General features: G+C 53.0%; 1 protein-coding gene across 4 annotated transcripts in view; it reads left to right on the forward strand.

Annotated features, from left to right (window-relative positions):
• The window catches only part of LPIN1 (lipin 1), an 88,747-nt gene that overhangs the window by 33,567 nt on the left and 34,827 nt on the right, over positions 1-20,353 (forward strand). For 3 of the 4 annotated variants that reach the window (XM_037048730.1, XM_037048734.1, XM_037048733.1), the window contains 5 exons: positions 10,940-11,140; positions 11,950-12,045; positions 15,313-15,620; positions 17,249-17,374; positions 19,415-19,522. In XM_037048730.1, coding sequence (XP_036904625.1) covers positions 10,940-11,140; positions 11,950-12,045; positions 15,313-15,620; positions 17,249-17,374; positions 19,415-19,522 — 839 coding nt within the window. The remainder of the gene's footprint in view (positions 1-10,939; positions 11,141-11,949; positions 12,046-15,312; positions 15,621-17,248; positions 17,375-19,414; positions 19,523-20,353) is intronic. The other variant, XM_037048731.1, reaches the window with a different exon arrangement.

Genomic DNA, 20,353 nt, shown 5'->3' on the forward strand with positions numbered 1-20,353 from the left:
ATTGGCCAGGAGGGAAGCGGCTTGTCCACAGGTGTGCTGAAGGGTGTGTGGGGACGGGAGCAGGTGTCTGGACTTTCTGTCTGCCATGCTCTGCCTTGTGCTGCCGCGTCTAAGCTCTGCTTCCTTTTGTTGTCACGTAAACATAACTTATCATCCTGACCAGCTGATAAATACCCACAATGCTCTGAAGAAAAGACTTCTTCTTCGCCACTAACGTAAGTCCTAAGAGGTAGATACACTGTAAGCCAGTTTCACTTTCATGCAAGTCTTATTAGTCATTGCATCATTGGGGATTTCTTAGAAATTGCCTTTTTTTTTTAATGCTTTGGTTGCAAACCCACATTTACCTCCTAGCCTCTCAGGTGAACGTGACCTGGGCTGGCCCCAGGAGCGGTGTGGTGTTCGCGTTTCTGTTCAGAGTTGATCGGGCTGGGACTTGGACGCCTGATGTGGACACACAGACTGGGAAGTGATTGGAGAGCAGCCGGGGGGGGGGTCCAGACAGCCCCCACCCCTCAAACTTACTCAGCTGGGCTGGGGGGCCGGCAGGGCCTTCCTAGAGTGCTGGGCCCCAGGGACAGCCGCGTAGCTCTCCTCAGATGGCCAAGGACAACCAGGAGAATGGAGGACCTGTGGGGGGGGCCCCGTGGAGGCAGATTTCGTCACGCCCTTGAGGAAGAACTGTCCTGACCAGAAGCCAAAGGCTTTCAGTCCTCCTTGCGATGGAGTGCTCACTCTCCCGAAGAAAGCCTTCCGTTTTCAGAAAGGTCGTAGGCGGACAGCAGGATTCAGTTGTTTATGCCTGAGCCAGTTATGGTGTAAGACTTTCTGAAGGGCAGGAATTGGTCTTGCCTGGTGCCAGGTGCTGAGCCGGGTGCAGGGTGACACTCTGTAACCTCNGGGAAGTGATTGGAGAGCAGCCGGGGGGGGGTCCAGACAGCCCCCACCCCTCAAACTTACTCAGCTGGGCTGGGGGGCCGGCAGGGCCTTCCTAGAGTGCTGGGCCCCAGGGACAGCCACGTAGCTCTCCTCAGATGGCCAAGGACAACCAGGAGAATGGAGGACCTGTGGGGGGGGCCCCGTGGAGGCAGATTTCGCCACGCCCTTGAGGAAGAACTGTCCTGACCAGAAGCCAAAGGCTTTCAGTCCTCCTTGCGATGGAGTGCTCACTCTCCCGAAGAAAGCCTTCCGTTTTCAGAAAGGTCGTAGGCGGACAGCAGGATTCAGTTGTTTATGCCTGAGCCAGTTATGGTGTAAGACTTTCTGAAGGGCAGGAATTGGTCTTGCCTGGTGCCAGGTGCTGAGCCGGGTGCAGGGTGACACTCTGTAACCTCTGCTGTGCCAGGGGAGGAACGGAGGTGTGTGGGGAGGGGTGGGTATTGGCGAGGGGCTCGCTTGTCTCAGAAGCAACTTTCAGACCCACCGGTATTCGGGATGAAGAGGAGGAGCAGAGAGATTTCAGCCACGAGTGTTTAGACTTTCCCTGTGAAATTTTTTTGCCCATTTTCTTCATTAACAAGAAGGAACGAGGCCCTTTTTAGGGCTGTGAAGCGCCCAGGGCTTTCTCCTGGCTCTCATAGCTGGTGTCAGGGCTCAGTCAGCCCCGTCCCCATGATGGACCCAAACACCTGCCTTGTCTGCACGTGCCCCCTGGGGATGGCAGAGGGTGGGGCCGGCTGCTCCTCCGGACCCACCAGCACAATCTGCACAGGCGGACCTGCAAGCAGACCGGCTTCCTAACCAGATACCAGCTCAGGAAGAGGGAATACGACCATTAAAATGTTCCGCAGTGGATCGTTCTGGCTTCACTGTGGGAGAGGTAAATACACTGTCGTATAGTGAGTATTCTATGCTCCTGCATTATGTAACTCGGAGTCTGTGTGTGCAGCCACACGCTTCGCTTGGACAGTAGGGTCACACGGGGTTTGCACGATCATCACAACCGGAAACAGGCCCACCTGCCTCTGGGTGCTGCTTCTGCCTCTTCCCCGCTTTGGGAGCCTGAGCAGGTGCCAGAACCTAAAGCTCGTTTCCCTCTCTGTAGGTAGAGTGGGAAAACGGCCTCCCTTGAGTCATTGTGATAAACGGTGGACAAGTTTAACTCATTGTTATCGTCATCTGGACAGTGTCCCAACCTAACTGGCAGGTGAGAATGGACAGTGAGTGGACTGGAGGGTGTGTAGCGCTCCGCTTCACTGCGGAACTCTGCCTGGTGTCGTGCATAAACTCAGTGGGTAGTTCAAAGTCTCTGATGTGCCCTTTAACCAAAGTAGCCAGCAGGCTGGGACATGACGGATCACCCGTGTCTGTTGGCTACGGCGCAGCCGCTGGTCCTGTGCCCAGGTGTGAAATCCTGCTGCTGATCACAGGAACCAAAGCAGGCCTCTCCGAGAGTGGGCAGGTGTGGCTGGCTTTCCATCCCAGCGGCTCCCTGGGCTCCGCAGGTGCCCCTCGGCGCCTGCCCGGAGGGTGGAGGAGCCACGTGGAATGAAGGCCTGTTTTCTCCAGCTCGCGGCAGGGGATCAGCAGCCAAGCCTCTCCAGGAAGTGATGAATCATTCTGAGGACAAGAGTGAACAAAGACTCTTCACTCTTAGACTGAACAAAGGAGGGTGTTTGACCTTCGTCCTTGCTGGGAGGGAGCCGTTGGAATTTACCTTCCAGAGGCGCTGGGGTGGCTGAGGGGGGTGTGAACACTCTGGAAATCTCAGAGTCAAGACTGAGCGAGAGGTCCCCGTCACGCACTCGGGTCACTCGCTCAGCGTCCGAAAGGCTTCAGAGCGAGGCTGTGTTGGCCCCTGGCTCCTCTGGGTCGCCTGACCCCAAATTTTGTGCAGCTCCTGCTCCTCAGGTGCTTGCCCCTGGGGTTCCATGGCTCGTCTGTTGGCAAGAGATGCCTGATGAGCCTGGAATGTAAACTGTGTTTGCAGTGAGCTTTGTTTGGGGCACTGTCTTTACCAGTTTTAATGGTGAAATCATTTCCTCTTTTCTTAAGTTCTTCTAATTTTGGAACTCGAGCACTTTCCCCTCACACCCAGACTTGCCTGACTACTTCGGAGGTGAAGGGTGCACCTTGGTATCTGCACATCGTTTACCCCTTTCCTCCATCTCCCCCCCCAACCGTGACCCCCCCAACGCAGCTGCCTCCCTACCCCCACCCCGGGTTCTGCTTGGGTTGGAGACTCGATTTCTTGGTGCTGCTATGACTGCGTCCCAGGGTCGTCAGCTCAGAGCCCCGTCCTGTCCTGAATTCCCTCTGCAACCTCTTTGTCGGGCGGTGGCTTAGACTCTGAGCAGGAGCTCGGCCTCACAGACTGGCCCCGTGGGGACGCTGCCTTCAGTGCATCCTGTGACCATTTGTGCTGCACGGGATGCCCTGCAGACATGTGCAGGATATCACCTGTCACTTGGAACTCGGTGGTCGCCATCTGTTCTGCTCCAGCCACCTGAGGGGGTTTGCTGTGACTGGGCCTCACCCGTGGGTTCCAGTTTTATCCGGTGAGATGGGGGGGCAGCACGGTGCCGAGGAGAGCAGGGTGGGCCGGCGGCATGCCAGCCAGGGCTCCTGTCCTCGCGCTGCCCCTTCCCGGTCCTGCTTCTCTGAATGACTGTCACGCAAGTGTGGTGCCCCAGGTCCTTGTCACCAGTGGGGTAATAGTGCCGGCCGTGACTGCCGCACAGGGTGGCTTTGATGTGCAGCCCTGGGATGCAGTGAGCGATGCGTTAAGGGTTTGGAGTGTAAACTGGGTTTAGATCTGAGGGCTTCGCAGGTTATTTTCTCTCCAAAGTTGGTATAGAGTCCCTGTGTGGTTTTCCGTGCCCACTGAAGTCTTTCTCAGAATGAGTATTTTATCAGGGCCACCCGCAGTGATTGTCCCAGGAGCCCTTGGCTGTGTGCCAGGTAAGAGGTGTATGGTCCTCGGGGCTGCATCTGCTGCCCCCGAGAACCTCCTGGAGACAAGCATCGGGCGCAGGGGGCTGTGCAGCCGGGATACCAGCGATCCCCACCCTCTGGGCAGAAGGACTTGTGTTCTCCTGGAGCCTGGAACTCTCGCTTGTTCAGGATACCCTTTTCAGCAGCGGAGAATCCAAGGGCAGCCTCTGCTGGGACCCTGGTGCAGTTGGATGACCTGTTGTCTGTGGTCTGCACCACTTTTAACCAGTTCCCCCATTTCTGCCTGCACGCCAGCTCATTTCTCACTAAAGTGTGACAGGCTGTCTGTGTCCTGCAGAAACAGGACCCTCCACACCTGATACCTGTCCTGCCTGCATGCTCCCTTCCTGTCCCTCCACAGTGTCACTGGAGTGAGCACACTTCACCGCGGGCCCTTGACACGCTGGGCAAGCGTTTGTTTTACGTGCGCAGGGCGGATGGAGGTGGCTTTGACCCTGCGTTCTCTGTCTCCATTGTGCCACCGGAGACGTCTTCTGAACGGTGGCTTCCAGTCTGCGCGCTTTGAGAGCTTTGCAATCAGGCAGCATCTGACTGTAGAGTCGGGGCAGGGACCTCTTCTCCCTCCGGCTGTCATGTGATAAATGACAGGAGCCTGCCTGACGACTCCTGTCTGGTGTGACTGTCCTGTCTCGAATCCTGTCTCGAACCATGTGTGGGTCGTATCATGGAGTTGCATCTGTTGATCGTGCTGCATAGTAAGGCTGCGTCTGATTGGTTAATTCTTGGCACCAGAAACCCTAATGCACAAGTATAGGCACCTGGTTTTTTAAAAAGTCACGTTGGAGCAAAAAGGGTAGGTAATTACTACCACTCTTCGTTGTTTTTGCAGGTCAAAGTTACATCTGTTTTTTGTCAGCTCAGGAACATGTTTTTTGGTTCCTGCACTTCTGCTTTTGGAACATAGCCACCATATAGGTCTAATCTAGTCATTCCAGAGGGACCCAGCTCAACAGGCCAAAAAAAGAAGAAAGAAAAAAAGGAAAGACTCCTGTCAGGTGTTGGAGGGGCTCGTCAAAGGAAGCGTGGCTGGCATGTGTGACCACAGCCGTTTCCTGCGCCCCGGGGTTGGGTGCCCAGAGGCCCTGCCATCCTCAGGACAGCAGACCAGCTTGGGGGATGGGGGCTGTCCAGACACTTGACAGGTGACAGCCCCCATTCATCAAGCCACTGCCCTGGGCGGGAGGTGAGGTGGTGAACTGAGCCGGAAGGCCGAGGAGGAGGCCGGACAGCAGGTGAGGGCGGACGTGGAGGAGGCCACAGGAAGTACACCTGAAGGAGGGATGGTGGAAGTCTTGCAGGGACCTGAGTCCTAGAGAGAAGGAAGTTGCACGAGAAGCAGAGGTGAGAAGGATTGAAGGACAGTGGAGAAGCCGAGAATTGTATCACTGAGGGAGTGCACTCGCTGTTGACCTTGGCCTGGGCCAGCCCCTCCTGGTCTGCAGCCTTCCCGGGGAGGAGGAGCAGAGTGGGACCCGCCGGGGGTCGCACCACATCCCCGATTCACGGCCAAGGCGCAAACCCGCAACAGGGAAAGGGGGAAATGGTGACTTCCTAGATAAGGCGCCTCCATGGACTCGACAGCTGAGAGAAATGGAACAGGAATGGAAATCACTTTGTGGGATCAGTGGGCAGAACGACTGGTTGCTGAACTGACGACTAGATTAAGGTGCTGGGCCTCAAATATTTCCAGTTCCCGTATTCAGTTCTGGTAGTCGACTCTTTTCAAGTTGAACGCACAATTTCTTACTAAACTGGTAAATACAATCCCAGATAGAAATAGGCTTTCGTGTCTAGGTTCCTGGTGTGTCATCTGCTGGGTCCAGCGTAAGTAGTTTCTGATTCAGGGCAGAGTATGTGGGGAAGGGGATCCCAGTGGGAGGGAAGAGCCTCAGACAGCCGTATTCCAGAAAGATCAAGCTAGAAAATGTCCCCTTAAGAAAACACACTTGTTTCATAACCTCAGAGTCACTGCGAATCCACACCAAACCTGGGTTTGGCCAGAGGGTCTGTGAGGTCGCGCTCCGCTCTCCTTGAGAACCCTTTGAACTTGGGCTGTGGAGTCCTGTTTCAGGCGGTCCCTGAAGCCTGTCAGGAGAAGCAGCTCTTTCTTGCCAAGTTTTGAGATTAAAATCAACCAATCTGAAGTAATTTGGTACGGGGAGAAGGAAGAGCGCGTGTCTCAAAGCTGTCTTAACTGGAAATTTAAGCGTTTTGTTTGGTTCTCTGCAGGTTTACTTCTGTTACTCTTGAGGCATTAAAATACTTTCTTCAAAACAGATCTTCCCCTCAGGCCGGCCATGTATCTTAATGGAAACCGTCGTTGTCAGAGATGAGCTTGACCTTCGAAATCTGGGCTGGCTTCTTCAGGTCAATCAAATTTGCTTCTCTCTGGATCCTTTTGCTTCAAAGGAGCTGGTGGCTGCAGAAGGGGGACCTGGCGCCCAGCTGGTGTATCCCTGTGCCGGTTCAGTTTCTGTCCAGCAGTGATCTGGAGGAGGTCCTGGGGCGGGGAGAGGGGAGCCACTCCGGCCCCGGTGGCCAGTGCCCCTCTGCCCTGCAGATGCCCAGGGGGACTGGCCACCCTCTCCCATGTCCCCCCAGGCCCAAGGCCTTCCGAAGAAAATTTTTTACCAACTAACACTCCTTTTCCTGAAATGAGTTCTGGTTAATACAGTATTCTTCCTAACTCCTTAATTTTTTTTTAATTTGTGGAGAAATACACAGAACATAAAATGGACTGTCTCAGCCATTAAGTGTATATACTTCAGTACACTTAGCATAATAACTACAGTGATGTTGGGGAACCTTCGCTGGTCTCCAGCTCCAGACCGTCTCTCATCTGCAGAAGAAGCTCTGTGCCCAGGACACACTCTCCCCCTCCCCGCTCCCCACGTTCGAGCCACCTCATCTAAGTGGGATCACACGGTGTTTGTGTGTGTGACTGGCGTATTTCACTCGGCACAGTGTCCTCTAGGTCTATCCATATTGTAACATGTGCCAGAACTCCCTCCCTTTTCAAGGCTAAGTAGCATTCCGTTGCGTGGTGCGTGTACCACGATTCTGTCCACTCTTTCATCGATGGGCACTTAGGCTGTTTCCGGCTCTTGGCTGTTGGGAATGGTGCCGCTGTGAACGTGGGTGTGCAGACGTCTCTTTGACAGCGGGCTGTCGGTTTGCCTTGCGTGTACACCTGGGAGCGGGATTGCTCGATTGTCCAGTGCCTCTGTTTTTCATCTCCGAGGAGCCAGCATTGTCATGTGGTGGCCGCGCTGTCTGGCAGCTCCATCAGCAGCGCACGCGGGTTCCAGTTTCCCCATGTCCTCGGCGGTGCCTGTTTTCTGCTTTTCGACGGTAGCCATCCTACTGGGTGGGAGGTGGTGTGTTCTCCCTTTGACAGACTCTCAGTGCTCAGCCAGGGCAGTCTCGCAGCAGGAGCCTGTTGCCGGGCGGGGCCATTGCCCTGTTATTTGTTAGGGATTATGAACATATTTTCTGCTTCTAAATGGAAGTATTTTCCGGTTTGTGAATAAGTTATGCAGTAGAGGGGATAGGTAAAGATGTCAAAGCAGTTTCTGACTATTTATGGTAGGAAACATAATTGAGGCCAATTCCCGGGGCAGCACAGAGCGGAGATCACAGGAGTGGAAACCTGAGCCTGGGCTCCATCTGCCTCCGCCCCCGGGGAGTCTGCCAAAGTCACTGCACATTTCTGAGCTCATTTCTTTGAAACCGGGTGTCAGAGCATCAACCCAGTCAGGATCCTGCCAGCTTCAAAATGCTCAGATTCTGCATGATAACCTTGAATTTGCTCCTTAGTGAGGGGGAGGGATGCTCTGTTCTTGAGGGCAGGAGAACAGAGGAACACTGAGTTTAAATTATTAAAGACGCCCTGTCAGTTGCTCAGCATTAAGGAGCGCAGCCTTTCTCTTCAAATGGCTGGAGCTGGAATTGCACCTCCAGCTCATCCAGGCCAAGGTCCGCATTTACAGATGAGAAGGTAGGCGGCCGTGATGTGGTCATCCCGCGCAGCTATGAGCCTTCTCTCTGTTTTGAATAAAAAGTGCTGGTTGGCGGGCCCTGAGGTCTCAGGAGCTGTGTTAGCAGCAGCAGTAGCACGGGCGTGTCTTCAGGATGTCACTGCTGCGGGGGTGGGGGTGGGGCACATGTCATTCTGTGATGAGCACAGCTCATACATTCATACATGAGGAGGGATGGTTAAGAGAAGTCGTGGGGAGGGCTGGAGGGGGCTACTGAGTCCAAAGCCCTGGATTCCAGATCTGCTGGGCACCTGCTATCCTGGGCATTTTTGCTTCGTTGTACTTTCCCTTGTCTTTGAGTTTTCTCCTCTGACAGGCCTTGTGCCTCCAGGGTGGTTGTTCGAAACACATGAGCACAAGGTAATGTATGTGGAAGGAATCGTGCAAGATGATGTTCACCCTGCTTGCCCGTAGCTGTACTGTCAGAGGTTTGCCCCTCAGCACAGTGTGGTCACACTAGGTTGGACATTGTGGCGACGGTCTCCTGAATAAACGGGTTCCCTGTAAGGAGTGTCAGGGTTACAAAGAATCCTTTTTTTATAGTCATCTTTTCAAGGCCTGTGCGCTCTCCCCTTTTTCCATGAAGTCGAAAAAGTGCACTTAGAAATGGCATGATTTTCTGTGTCTGTGGGCACGTGCTTGTGTTCAGGCTGGCAGCTGGACTGCCCTGGTGGTCCCTGTCTGAGGGCAGCAGGTGCATGTGTATCTCCCCGTGTTTACTGAATGTGTGACCGGGTTCCTCATCTTAGGGGTCAGGTAAGTACAAAGCCAGAGGGCGTCGTTTCAGGCCCCAAAATGAGAAGCGAGGGCTGGCTTGCGCTCTGTCTTTTGTAGGTTTTGTCCATTGAGTTTTGACTCTTTTCAGTTCTAAATTAGAGTTACATCCACCCTTCTTTTTTGCCCAGTGTACACAGGCCATTGGACCCACTATGTTTGGGTCTTGGTTTCCTCATTTGCAAATTGGGGATGCTAATATCACGGCTGCTCATGTCATAGAGATTGGGGTGAAGCTTCCAGAAGGCATTTTTTGTTGTTTTAACTTGAACGGACAAGGCCTGATCCTTGGCCTCAAGGAGAATCTGGCTTTGCCAACAGACAAGAGAACCACATGGCAAAATAGACACATCGGCACAAGAAAGGTCACAGGACTGAACTCTGAGTGGGGGCTGGTCAGGGACAGGTGTCATGGCTGCCGGGATCACTGTAAGGAGCCTGCTGTGGGCGGGCACAGTGTGTCCTGTGTGCCCCATGGGCAGGTCAGCGCCTTGGAAAATGGAGGCCTATGGGCCAGGAGGAAGGGCCCGGTCTTGGGGTCCACAGACGGAAATCACATTGTGCAAACCCTTCCTACTCACGTGTTTGGACCACATAGCCTCACAAGTGCCCTAAAGGGCCGCGTGTGCAGAGAGGAGTCGGGGTGCGGGGGGGAGGGTGGAGACCAGGTCCCCTTGTGAGGCTGCCAGAGCTGGGAGGAGAGGACCTAGAGTGGGAAGGACCAGTAAGCACAGCCCCCTTCTTGGGGGGAGATGGGGAGCGTGGTGGGTGGGGTGGCCCAGTGAAGCTGAGTGAGGAGGAGGAGGGCACAGAAACAAGTGGCAGGGCGAGACCTCAGTGCCCTGGACAGAACTGAGGTGTCTTGAGTCTCAACAGGACAGGTGACAGGGAAGTGTGTGTGTGTTGGGGATTGGAGGCCGGGCTGCCGATCAGCATGTGTGCGGTGGGCGGAGCCAGCATACTGCGCATGCTCAGACCCGGCTGCTCTGTGCCTGGGTATCTCTCCCTCCATGTCTTCTGCCACTCATCTTTCAGGCTGGCGTCATTTCCCGTCGGCACCATCACACACAGCTACCAACTGCCTTTTGCCTCCTTTCTTGCCAGTCGTCTCTGCACTTGTTCCACCATGCATTTTCGAAACTTTGGTCTGAGTCGCCACTGTGGTGTTCCCGAATCTCCTGTGAGTCCACAGTTGCGGCGCGGCAATGTCCGAATCTGCTGGCGTGGTTTCGACGCGCTGGCTTTCCCCCGGGTGTTCTCTGCTGCAGGGACAGCTGCGCCTGTGTCTTCATGCACCTCTCTCCTCCTGCAGGGCGCTCGTCCACCTTCTCACCTGAAAGCGCCCCAGCCTCCTCCCAGCCCCATTGGCAGCCTCTGCGATGCACTCTCCGCTGTCTTCCGTCCTCACTCTCCTAGCGCGTACTTAGAGTCCAGGAACACAGCGCACTGACACACATTTTCGGGACTTGTGTTTTGCTTCTTGCTCCTTCATGAGCCTGTGAGTCCTTTCAGGGATCGAGACTGTGTCTTCTTTGTCTCGCTGTCCCCAGCCCCAGGCCCCTGGTAGAGTAGTGTTCTGAACACTTGCCGAGTGGACTTAAGTGGACTAGTTGGGCAGAGACACCGGCTGAGCACAGATGTCCCCAGGAGTGTGGAAGACAGTCACGTGGGTAGGCAAGGACCAGGGTGGGAGTGGTCAAAATAATAACCATTTTTTTTCTTGTCAAGTAAACATAGTTTTTTTTCCTCAATGAATTAAGTGCCTGCCCCACGTGGCATGTGGGGGTACTAAGAGGTGTCGTATGCAGTCTTTGGTCAACAGCCTTGAGATTTAGTCTGCAGAACCTGCACATAGACGCAGAGCAAGTGCAGGTGGCAGGGGCCGTGAGGACGAACAAGGACCTTTGACGTCAGCAAGGAAGGGCCCAGTGCTGACAGAGCTCAGGCCTCCTGGGTCTTCAGGGTAGGGGCTGGTGGCTCCTTGTTTTGCGAGGGGGGAGGTGGGTGGTGGGGTGGGGTGGAGCCCGTGCCGGGAAACCAAATGAACTCGTAATCCACCTCAAATTAACGTTTTGACATGAGGATTTCATTTTGACTGACTCTAGACAGACGGCCTTCTCTGAATTATAATTGTTTGCTTGTCTGTGTGTGTCTTGCCTGGCTATGTTTTCTAGGCTCAAACCATGAATTACGTCGGGCAGCTGGCAGGCCAGGTGTTTGTCACCGTGAAGGAGCTCTACAAGGGCTTGAACCCTGCCACCTTGTCCGGATGCATCGACATCATCGTTGTCCGCCAGCCCAACGGGAGCCTGCAGTGTTCGCCATTCCACGTCCGCTTCGGGAAGATGGGGGTCCTGCGCTCCCGGGAGAAAGTGGTGAGAGCCTGGGGCCCCGGGACCTGGGGGTGGCTTCTCCCCGCAGAGAAGGTCACCATCGTTCTGTGCCTTCACGTGTCTGGAGCATGTTGTGGACCCAGATGTTTAGCCTTCCATTGGAAAGGGCTGTTCCCTGAGTTGACAGTCAGTTCAGATGGTTCTGGTGACTGTGGCTGTGCAAATCACTCCCGAACTGACGGCGCTAAGCTCTTGGTTTCCACGGGCATTAAGTTCCACTGTTCACGAAGCTCCTGGGTTCTGGGGTCAGAATCCAGACCAAGTGCGGCAGGACTGTCTGGCTCTGCTGTCGCCGTCTGGGGCCTCAGCTGGAGGGCTCCGGGGTCGGGGCTGGAACCCTCTGAGGGCGGGTTCAACTCACATGACCTGGGCCCTTGGCTGGCCACTCAGGAGGCTGTTGACCCCTCCTCATGGGCTGGGCATCCTCACAGCATGGTGGCTAGCCACAAGGGCAAGCGTGGTGAGAGAGAGAGAGAGAGAACATGCACAAGTGCCTGCCAAGTGGCTGTTGCATTTTTTTCTGGACCTAGCCTCTGAGGTCACCTAATGTGTTCTGCTGGTTGAGGCAGTCACAAGCTGGCCAGGCTCCAGGAGATGGAGGTGTGGGTAGGGAGGTCGGCTCCATTTTCCGATGGGGAAGCGCAGGTAGGACCGGATTGGCTGATTGAGAGTGGGGATTGTGAGATGTGTGCGGCGTGTGTGCGATTCAAGTGTGTGTGTGTCTGTGGGGGTGCCCCCCCCCACCCCGAGAGGTTCACTTCCTGCTGTGGAGACACCTGTTTTCCTTTCAGGTTGACATAGAAATCAACGGGGAGTCCGTGGATTTGCACATGAAATTGGGAGATAATGGAGAAGCATTTTTTGTTCAAGAGACTGATAATGATCAGGTAGGGAAGGCTGGGTGGTCGGGTTTACTTCCTGCCTTCGAGCATTGAGCTACGCTTATCTAAGGGACAGCGGAAGTGTGGGCGGAAGGTGACACTGGCGCCTGGCTGGTCAGCTCTGGCAGCAGAGGAGGCGGGCTGGTCTGTGCTGGGGTCTGAGCTGGGCCAGCACAAGCCTCAGCAGTCCTGACTGCTCCCATTGGCTCACTGTTTGTAGGGAGACGGGAGAACCCAATCACCTTGGCCTGAACCCTTGTCCAATGCTTACAAACTAAACTGGTGTCAAATCTTAAGGGGGCCGTGTGTTGGAATTTTTATTTAATGAGTGACCAGATTGCATTTATTTTAATTACTTAAAAATTTCTAACAGCGCTATTGAGATAATTCTCACACCACAGCATTTATCTGTTTCAGTGGTATAGTTCAGTGGTTTTTAGTATTTTCAGGTGTGTTATTTAGTATTTTCACAGGTGTGTTACCAGTTTTCACAATTGCTACCATGGTCAATTTTAGATCATGTCCATCACCTCAAGCAGAAACTCTCTTCCCTGTCGTTGTCACCTCCCCATCTCCGTCCCCCATCGACCCCCACTGACCCCCCCAGAGCCCTAAGCAACCACTAATCTGCTTTCTGTCTCAGTACACTTCCTTCTTCTGAGCGTCCTTTAAACGGGCTGTGTGCTGTCTGATCCTTTGTGTCTGTCTGCTCTCACTTGTCCTGGTGTTTTCAAAGTCATCCACGGTCCAGCACAAGGTCATCCGTCACGTTCCAGCTGGTACTTCGTTCCCGTGTGTGGTGAACAGTGTCCCGTTGTATCCACGCACCATGTTTTGTTTCTCCTTCCATGTGTGGGTGGGCACGTGGGCGGTTTTCACCTTTTGTGGATGCTGCTGCTGTGGGTGTTGGTGTCCAGGTTTTCACGTGGACGCGAGTTTTCATTTCTCTTGGGCGAGTGCCTGGGAGTGGAATTGCGGGGTCAGATGGTAGCTGTGTTTAACATTTGAGGAACTACCAGACTGTCGTCCAGAGCTGTTGCGCCACTTACATTTTCATCAGCAGTGTGTGGGAGTTCCCTTTTGACTCTGATCACAGCTGTCCCAGTGGGTGTGAAGTGGTGTCTCCCTGTGGCTTTGATCTGCGTCTCCCTGGTGACTGGTGACGTTGAGCATCTTTTCAAGTGCTTATTGGCCATTTGTATGTCTTTGGAGAAATGTCTATTTAGATCCTTTGTTCATTTCTTAATTGGGTTGTCGTTTTATTATTGAGTTGTAAGAATTCGTAATGTATTCTAGATACAAGCCCCTTATAATCTATTTGACTTCTACTGTGTCAGTTGAAGTCACATATATGAAGTCACAATATGAAGTCACATATTTTCTTCCACTGTGTCAGTTGTCTTTGTACTTTCTTGGTGGTGTCTTTTGAAGCACAAAGTTTTAAATTTTGTTGTAGTTTAATTTATCTACTTTTTCTTTTGTTGCTTGTGCTTTTGGTATCTGGGAGTCCTTTGCAAAGTCCAAGGTCACAAAGATGTATCCCTGAGTTTTCTTCTAGATAAACTACTCTTTTACTCACTGAGAAAGCCACTGTGACGTGGTCTGGGGTAGTCATTCCTCAGCAAAGTCTACTTGAGCTCCTTCCTTCCAGGGCAGGCAGCCTGGGTGGGAAGGAACCACCCTGGGCTCTCAAGCCAGTGTCCCTGTGTTCAGTTTCAGGACAGAACCGTCCCACTTGCTGCTTCCTTTGGGCCCGCCCACAGGTGAGGCACAGACACCGGTGTCCTCCTGCTGTGCCTCCCTCCTTCGTAACTGCCCTGTAGTAGCTGCCCCGTGGCTGTCAGGGGCCCTGCTTCCCTGCCTGCCTGCTCTTTACCTCCTGGTTCAGGAATTATGAATCATGAATTAGTGAAATTATGAATTAGTTCCTAGTGGTGCTTCGACAGACACTCTTCCCACCTCAAATGCACGCTTGCCTTTTTAATTTCTGTTTCCCCTTGGCTTTCAACAGCTGTTATGTTGTAAGAGCTGGAGAAGCATTTTGGGCGAGGAACCTGCAAATCTCAGAGGGCCTGCTGGGCTGGCCTTACAGATGCTGGTGGGTGGCTGGGGTCAGGAGGCCAGAGTAGGTCCTGTCCCATCCGATGACCCTTTCTGCCCCTGAGAGGCTGCTGGAAACTGGGGAGCCTGTGTCCTTCCTCACCAGACTGCTGCAGGGTGCCGTCTGCCCTCCACTGCAGAGCCCCACCCCTTCCCTTTTCAGTCATCTGGACCTTCTTTCCTGCCCTTGACCCCGTGTCAGTGCGTCCTGTGTTTCTTCTTCGCTTGGTCCAGTTGAGCAGCTGGGTGAGGTGGCCTCCCTCATGCCTTCCATCTTCGCCGGTCCCTTCTTCCCTTCGGCCTGAGGCTGAGCCTCTCGGTGTAGGTGTCGTGTCTGTTGCACACTCGCTGTTCCCTAAGCCACTTCCTACCCCCAGCAGCGCGTCTGTGTTTACCCCCTTTTACATCTGTTCTTCCCTTCCTGTTACCAGGTTTCTCATGATAAGTGAATCGTTAACAAAATGATTCCTCTAGTTTTTAAAACACTGATGAATTCATCAGTCAGCTATGAAATTGACAGGCTCTGTATTCTTTTATTTTTGCCTTTTTATCTTTTTTAAAAATTTAAGTATATTTTTATTGTATTTTTTCCCATTACAATTTAGTCCCCTCATGCCCCTGCCCCCTCCTCTGGTTTTTATGAAAAGGGTCAGTATCTAATTATTGGACGTCCGCGTGCCTGGCTGTCCCCTGACCTGGGCAGGCCCTTGGGGGGCAGCACGGGGGACGGTCCAGTGCTTTTCCGAACAGTATGGACATCTTACTTCAGTGCACATTGGAAACACACGCACACTCTCTCTTACCACACCCCCTTGCCAACACCGAGTGAAAGCCAAGTCTGGTCCCCAGGGTGATGTGATGACTCAAAGCCGAGTGTTTCCTCTGGCCTCTGGATAGTTGAGAGTTGAGTTTTGGTGACGCGGAGTGACTGAGGATTACCTCACTCTGTTATACTTATGCAAAGGCATACTCAGCAGTGGCATTTGAAGAGTTAACTGCTGACTTCGTGGTCTCCTGCCCAGGTCACTGCTGCGTCTCTCCTCACGGCCCGGCGTGGCTATTCCCAAGTGGCGCCTGGGCTCCCAGCGGGCGCTGGCACCCCTGGGGCACGGTCCTGCTTCTGGACCCAAACAAATGAGGCTCTTTTATTTAAAAAAATCTCCTGTCCCTTAGGAGGTGGTCCCCGTGCACCTGGCCACCTCCCCCATCCTGTCGGAAGGGGCCTCGCGGATGGAGTGCCAGCTGAGGAGGAGCTCTGCGGACTGGGTGCGAGGCCTGGACGCCGGCTCGCCGGCCCCGGTCCTAGCTCCCGGTGAGGCCCCTTCCGGCGGCTCTTCGGTGAAGAAGAGAAGGAAGAGGAGGAGGAAGTCCCAGCTGGACAGCCTGAAAAGGGACGACAACACCAACACGTCGGAAGACGAAGACATGTTTCCCATCGAGATGAGCTCCGATGAGGAGACGGACCCGCTGGACAGCAGTAGGTAAGTGTCAGTCAGGCAGGACCTGCCCGAGGACTGGTAACACCATTTCTTAAGGCGATTCTTACCATTTCCCCCTGAGAATTCCTTAATTCTTTTGTTCATGCATTTTAGACTGAATGTGGTAATCCTGTGGACCCAATCTTTAAATAGCAAAGATTTAAAAAAAAACCACAATTTATTTTCAGAGAGCGGGGAGGGAGGGAGAAAAAGAGGGAGAGAAATACCAATGTGTGGTTGCCTCTTGTGTGTCCTTACTGGGGACCTGGCCCGTAACCCAGGCGTGTGCCCTGACTGGGAATCGAAGCTGTGACTCTTTGGTTTGCAGGCCGGCGCTCAGTCCACTGAGCCACACCAGCCAGGGCGAGTAGCAAAGGTTTGAGGTAGCTTGTAAGTAAGATGGTGGGCGATGCCAGATTTCCGTGGCTGCTCCCTTCCGCTCTCCAGGGCAGAACTGAGCAACAGGAGCTGAGCAAACTTCATGCACAAAAGCACAGTGTCAGAACCTCCTCGTTCTTACTGCAGTACCGGCTGTGTACCCGGCCTTTGGCTGAGTCGTAGCCTGGTGCTGATTATGATAGACTGAGGATTACAGGTCAGTGTAGAACAGCACCCGTTTTGTCTACATGCCGACTTTGCTTCTTCAGTTTTGATTCAGCCTGCAGTTTAGCGGACATCTGTTTAATTTCCTTGGCTTTTAACAGCGTGGTGAAATTCTGTTTCTGTACAATGCTGTTTTGGTGAAAAATGCCAGTTTTGAAAGACAGAACCTCATCTGTAAAGAATATTTGATGTTTCCAATTTTTATGTAATTCAGCGTCATTGTTGGGAATTGTTTCTGTGCCTCGTTAACCTAGAGAAGGAGTGAGGAACCTTAGGAATACCCCCTGCTTCATTGTTCAGAGAGAGCCCTTCTCCCCTGGCTAAAAGTGGAGGCGGGTGGGCAGTGTTGCCCTCCCCAACCATGGCCTCTGGTCTGCTTCGGGCTCAGATGCAGGGGGTTGGGCCTTTAGTTCCAGAGCGTGATGCTCGGCAGCACTTCAGGTGACGTCAAATATGCAGACAGGTGGTCTCCGCCTGAATAAGTGGTGAGTCGTATATCGTAATGAGTGTGTTCTACCTGCAACAAGGAGATTGGCAGTCAGTTTCTAATTTCAAGATACATTTGGTTTATACTGTTTATTTGTCCTTCTGAATGAGATGTGGACCGTGCGTGGTAATTTAGTCATCTGACAGCTCCCCCCGGGCGTGGAAAGAGTTTTATAACCCAGTTCTGTAGCCCGGGGGTCCCGTGTGGGACCCACGCCCTGGGAGGTGACACGGGAAAGGTGACTGGATGGCGTGCTGCAGTGGCAGGGACAGGCAGGGCCGTCATGGTGCACCTGGGCGCGTCTACATACCTGAACAGAATAAAGTTACCCCTCTAGTTCAGCCACAGCGTGAGCACAGAACGCCTTTGCACTGTCCGTGTCTCGGCTTTTCCCGCCGCCCGGCCTGGGGTGTGCCTGGGTGCTCCCGGGAGATCACGTGGCTGTATGGCGCACTTAGAGGCGCTCCCGGGGACATGGTGGCTTTATGAATCTGTTGCTGATGACCCTTAGGCTTTAATTGTTGTTACTTTTTCAAACCAGAACTCTCTCTGATGATGTGCCGCCATTCCAAGAAGACCTCCCCAAGGAGAACCTCTCCTCGGTCCTGACTTACCCACAGTCAGCATCGTACCCCAATTCCGATCGAGAGTGGTCCCCCAGCACCAGGTGAGCCGCGCGTGTGTGGGGGGCGTGCAGTGTGCTCACCGGTCCTGGTCCTGCAGATTTGAAGTCGGTTCTGGGAAAGAATGGAGTTTAGGGTGGGAGGTGCAGATGAGGACCAAAGTGACCGGTGCAGGCCCTCACCTCCTGATGTCAGAGCCGTTCCCAGAGACAGCTCTGGGCTCCCTGAGCTGACCCAGACAGTTAACTGATGTGATGCTGATTGTCACTGGGAGAAGGGAGGTGCCGACGGCCTTTCTTGATATTTAACTCCAAAGATTCAAAAACAGTGAGAGTTGCACTGGGACTGTTAGAACGACGCCCTCTCTCCGACTCAGTCCTTTCCAAACTCAGGGATGCTTATTTCCCCGAAATGAGCTCTCAGGTGGGCCTGGACTTCCGGTAGGAGCTGGGGAGCCGGGGCTGCCTCGTGTGCAGACCACCCCGCATGCAGACCATCCCACCCAGGCTCCCGAGACTTTTAAGTCAGTGGAACCCGTGGGAATGTGTGGGAGCCCTTCTGGGCATTTTTCTGGACTGGGGGAGGGACACATCTAACTCATGCTGTCTTGATAGGGGCGATAGCAGCCCATCGGCACGAAAATTGGTTCGTGGGTGGCAAAACCTGCCTTAGGCCCTATGCTGGTCTGTGGCCTGTAATGAGCCACAGCACAGAAATAGGCCCCCAGTGCAGCTGTGGGAGGAAAGTCCTTGGTGGAGGGAGGGCTGTCAGGGAGCGCACCTCAGCCTGCTCAGCAGCACGTGGCCGTGCAAAGGGCCAGAGACATGGTGATCGAAGTGATAGTGAGCAGTGCCCTTGGGTGCTTCTTATTCTGAGTGTGGTGGATGGACGTCCGGTTTAAAATGGACACGCGGGAGCCCCCTCGAGCTCCGGCACGTGCCTGCAGCCCGTCCCCTGCACTCTGTGTCCTGGTGCCCTTGTTGGTGACACAGCACGGGGAGCAGGGTGTGCTGAGCTTGAGGTCGGAGAGGACGAGACGGTCCGAGTGCCTGGGTGCAGGTGGGACTGTCACAAAGACTGTCGGTCTGCTGGGTGGGGCCGGGGGCCTGGACTTGTCCAGAGATGGCTGTATCCCACAGACACTTAGTGCCAGCCCCATGCATAAGTCACGGTTTTCCTGCAGCCACCCTGAAAAGTGAAAAGAGACTGGTGAAGTGAACTCTGATGTTGCATTAGATTTGACCCAGTGTATCCAAAATGGCATTTCAGGGAGTCCGTTTTTACCCACATTGATGACGAGCTGTTTCACATTGTATTTTTGTGCTGAGTCCTTGAAGTTGCTGTGTGTGTTACACGCATAGAACTTGCCAGTGTGGACTAGTCTGTCACATGTCACGTGCTCAGCGGTCCCCTGCAGCCTGTGACTGTCCTGTCCGGTGGTACAGGCGGGACACCTTTCCAGAACCCCAGGAGGGAGAAACACAGCACTTCAGGAGCAGACCGTGTGGAATGGGTGGAGACCACTAACAGGCTGAAACGTCTACTCAGATAGTCCTTATTAATTTAAAGAGTTTAAACTAAATGTTTTCAACACAACCCCAAAGAGGTTTTCTCAGTCTTCCACATTTTACTCTGTGAATCCAGGGTGGTGGCCATGTCAGATTATGTAAATCTGACCACTGTCAAATGCAACTACAAATTAAGATAAATAGGTAATTTCTCTACTTGGAATTATGCATTTTCTTTATTTAAAAGCACAAACAGTCAAACAGCTCACTCCAAAGACTGGGCAGAGCACTAAATCCTGACCAGAGGCAAACAGTCTTTTACAGGCAGATGAATGAGCTAGACCGGGAAACAGGTCTTTAGGACGTTTTCCCTGGTTTTGCAGTTAAGGAAGTTCGTGTTGATTTCCTAGTGATTTCAGCCCCTGGTCACGTCAGCCGCTGTCAGTTGCCGGAGTAACATCCATTTCCTTACAAATGGGATCGTTGAGAACGGTCCTTGGTTTACTTGAACTTTCGTTTTCCCTTTGATTGACCTGTCGTCTCTTTTCCTCTCATTGTGTGTCACGTGGCCCCCAGGAGCCTGCTAGACGGCAAAAGGAGCCCCCCTTACCCGGCGGATGTGGCCGAGGGAGGGCTTTCTAGTTCTTGCCCTCCACAGCCGTCCCTCCTCCTCGCTTCGGAAAGGTAGCGGCCACTTCCCCACTCGGGCACCTTCGATAACGAAATGTTCCACCGAATCCTTACAAATCTGTCTCACCACTAACCGAAATTACTTACGTAGCAAATGCATCTGATTCTGTGAAGTGAAAATTTGGATCTAACTCTTACAAATCTATTTTACTAACTAATCAAACTACTTATGATGAAAATGCATATTCTCTTCTGCTTTCGTTTTAAACACTTGTAAATTCTTTTTCAAGTACTAACTTTGACTCTCTGGGAATTACGGTTGTGCATCTAATTTTTCCTAATTCTGGGAAGTGCTTTGAAAATAGAATAATGAAATAAGACTGGGGAATATGATTTTTAGTTCTCTGGGGTTGTTCGGTGATTAAATTTATAAGATTTTTTTTTTAGGATATCACTTTAACAGAGGTTATTGTAACTATTTAAATAGCTTATTAAACTTTCTGAATAACGGCGTCAGATGTTTTCACAGCATTTGTAGAACAGAGGTTTGGAGAACAGGATCGAATAGGATAGATCCCAAGGTTGAGGGTCATAGGTTTGTGCTCTTGTTCGAGGCGGTGGTCTCCGATTTCTGCGCTGTCCCCTCGGGGTTGCCCACACTGCCCTGTAGCCCAGCTTTGTGGACTTGTGGGGTTTACTTCAGAAATTTCGTGAATGAAGCTATGATTAATTTTTAGATGGGAAACTGTTTTTCTTTTTGATTAAAGAGCCAAATCTCAGGGTGCACTTCATTCCAAGGACACACGTGTGCAGGAGAAAGGCCATTTAAAACGAGGTAAACTGAGCTGTGAGCAGTCACGACCAACTGCCTGATCGGGACTGGCA

The sequence above is a fragment of the Sturnira hondurensis genome, unplaced genomic scaffold (assembly GCF_014824575.4).
Source record: "Sturnira hondurensis isolate 20B ecotype Veracruz unplaced genomic scaffold, ASM1482457v3 Scaffold0006413, whole genome shotgun sequence".
Lineage (NCBI taxonomy): Eukaryota > Metazoa > Chordata > Mammalia > Chiroptera > Phyllostomidae > Sturnira > Sturnira hondurensis.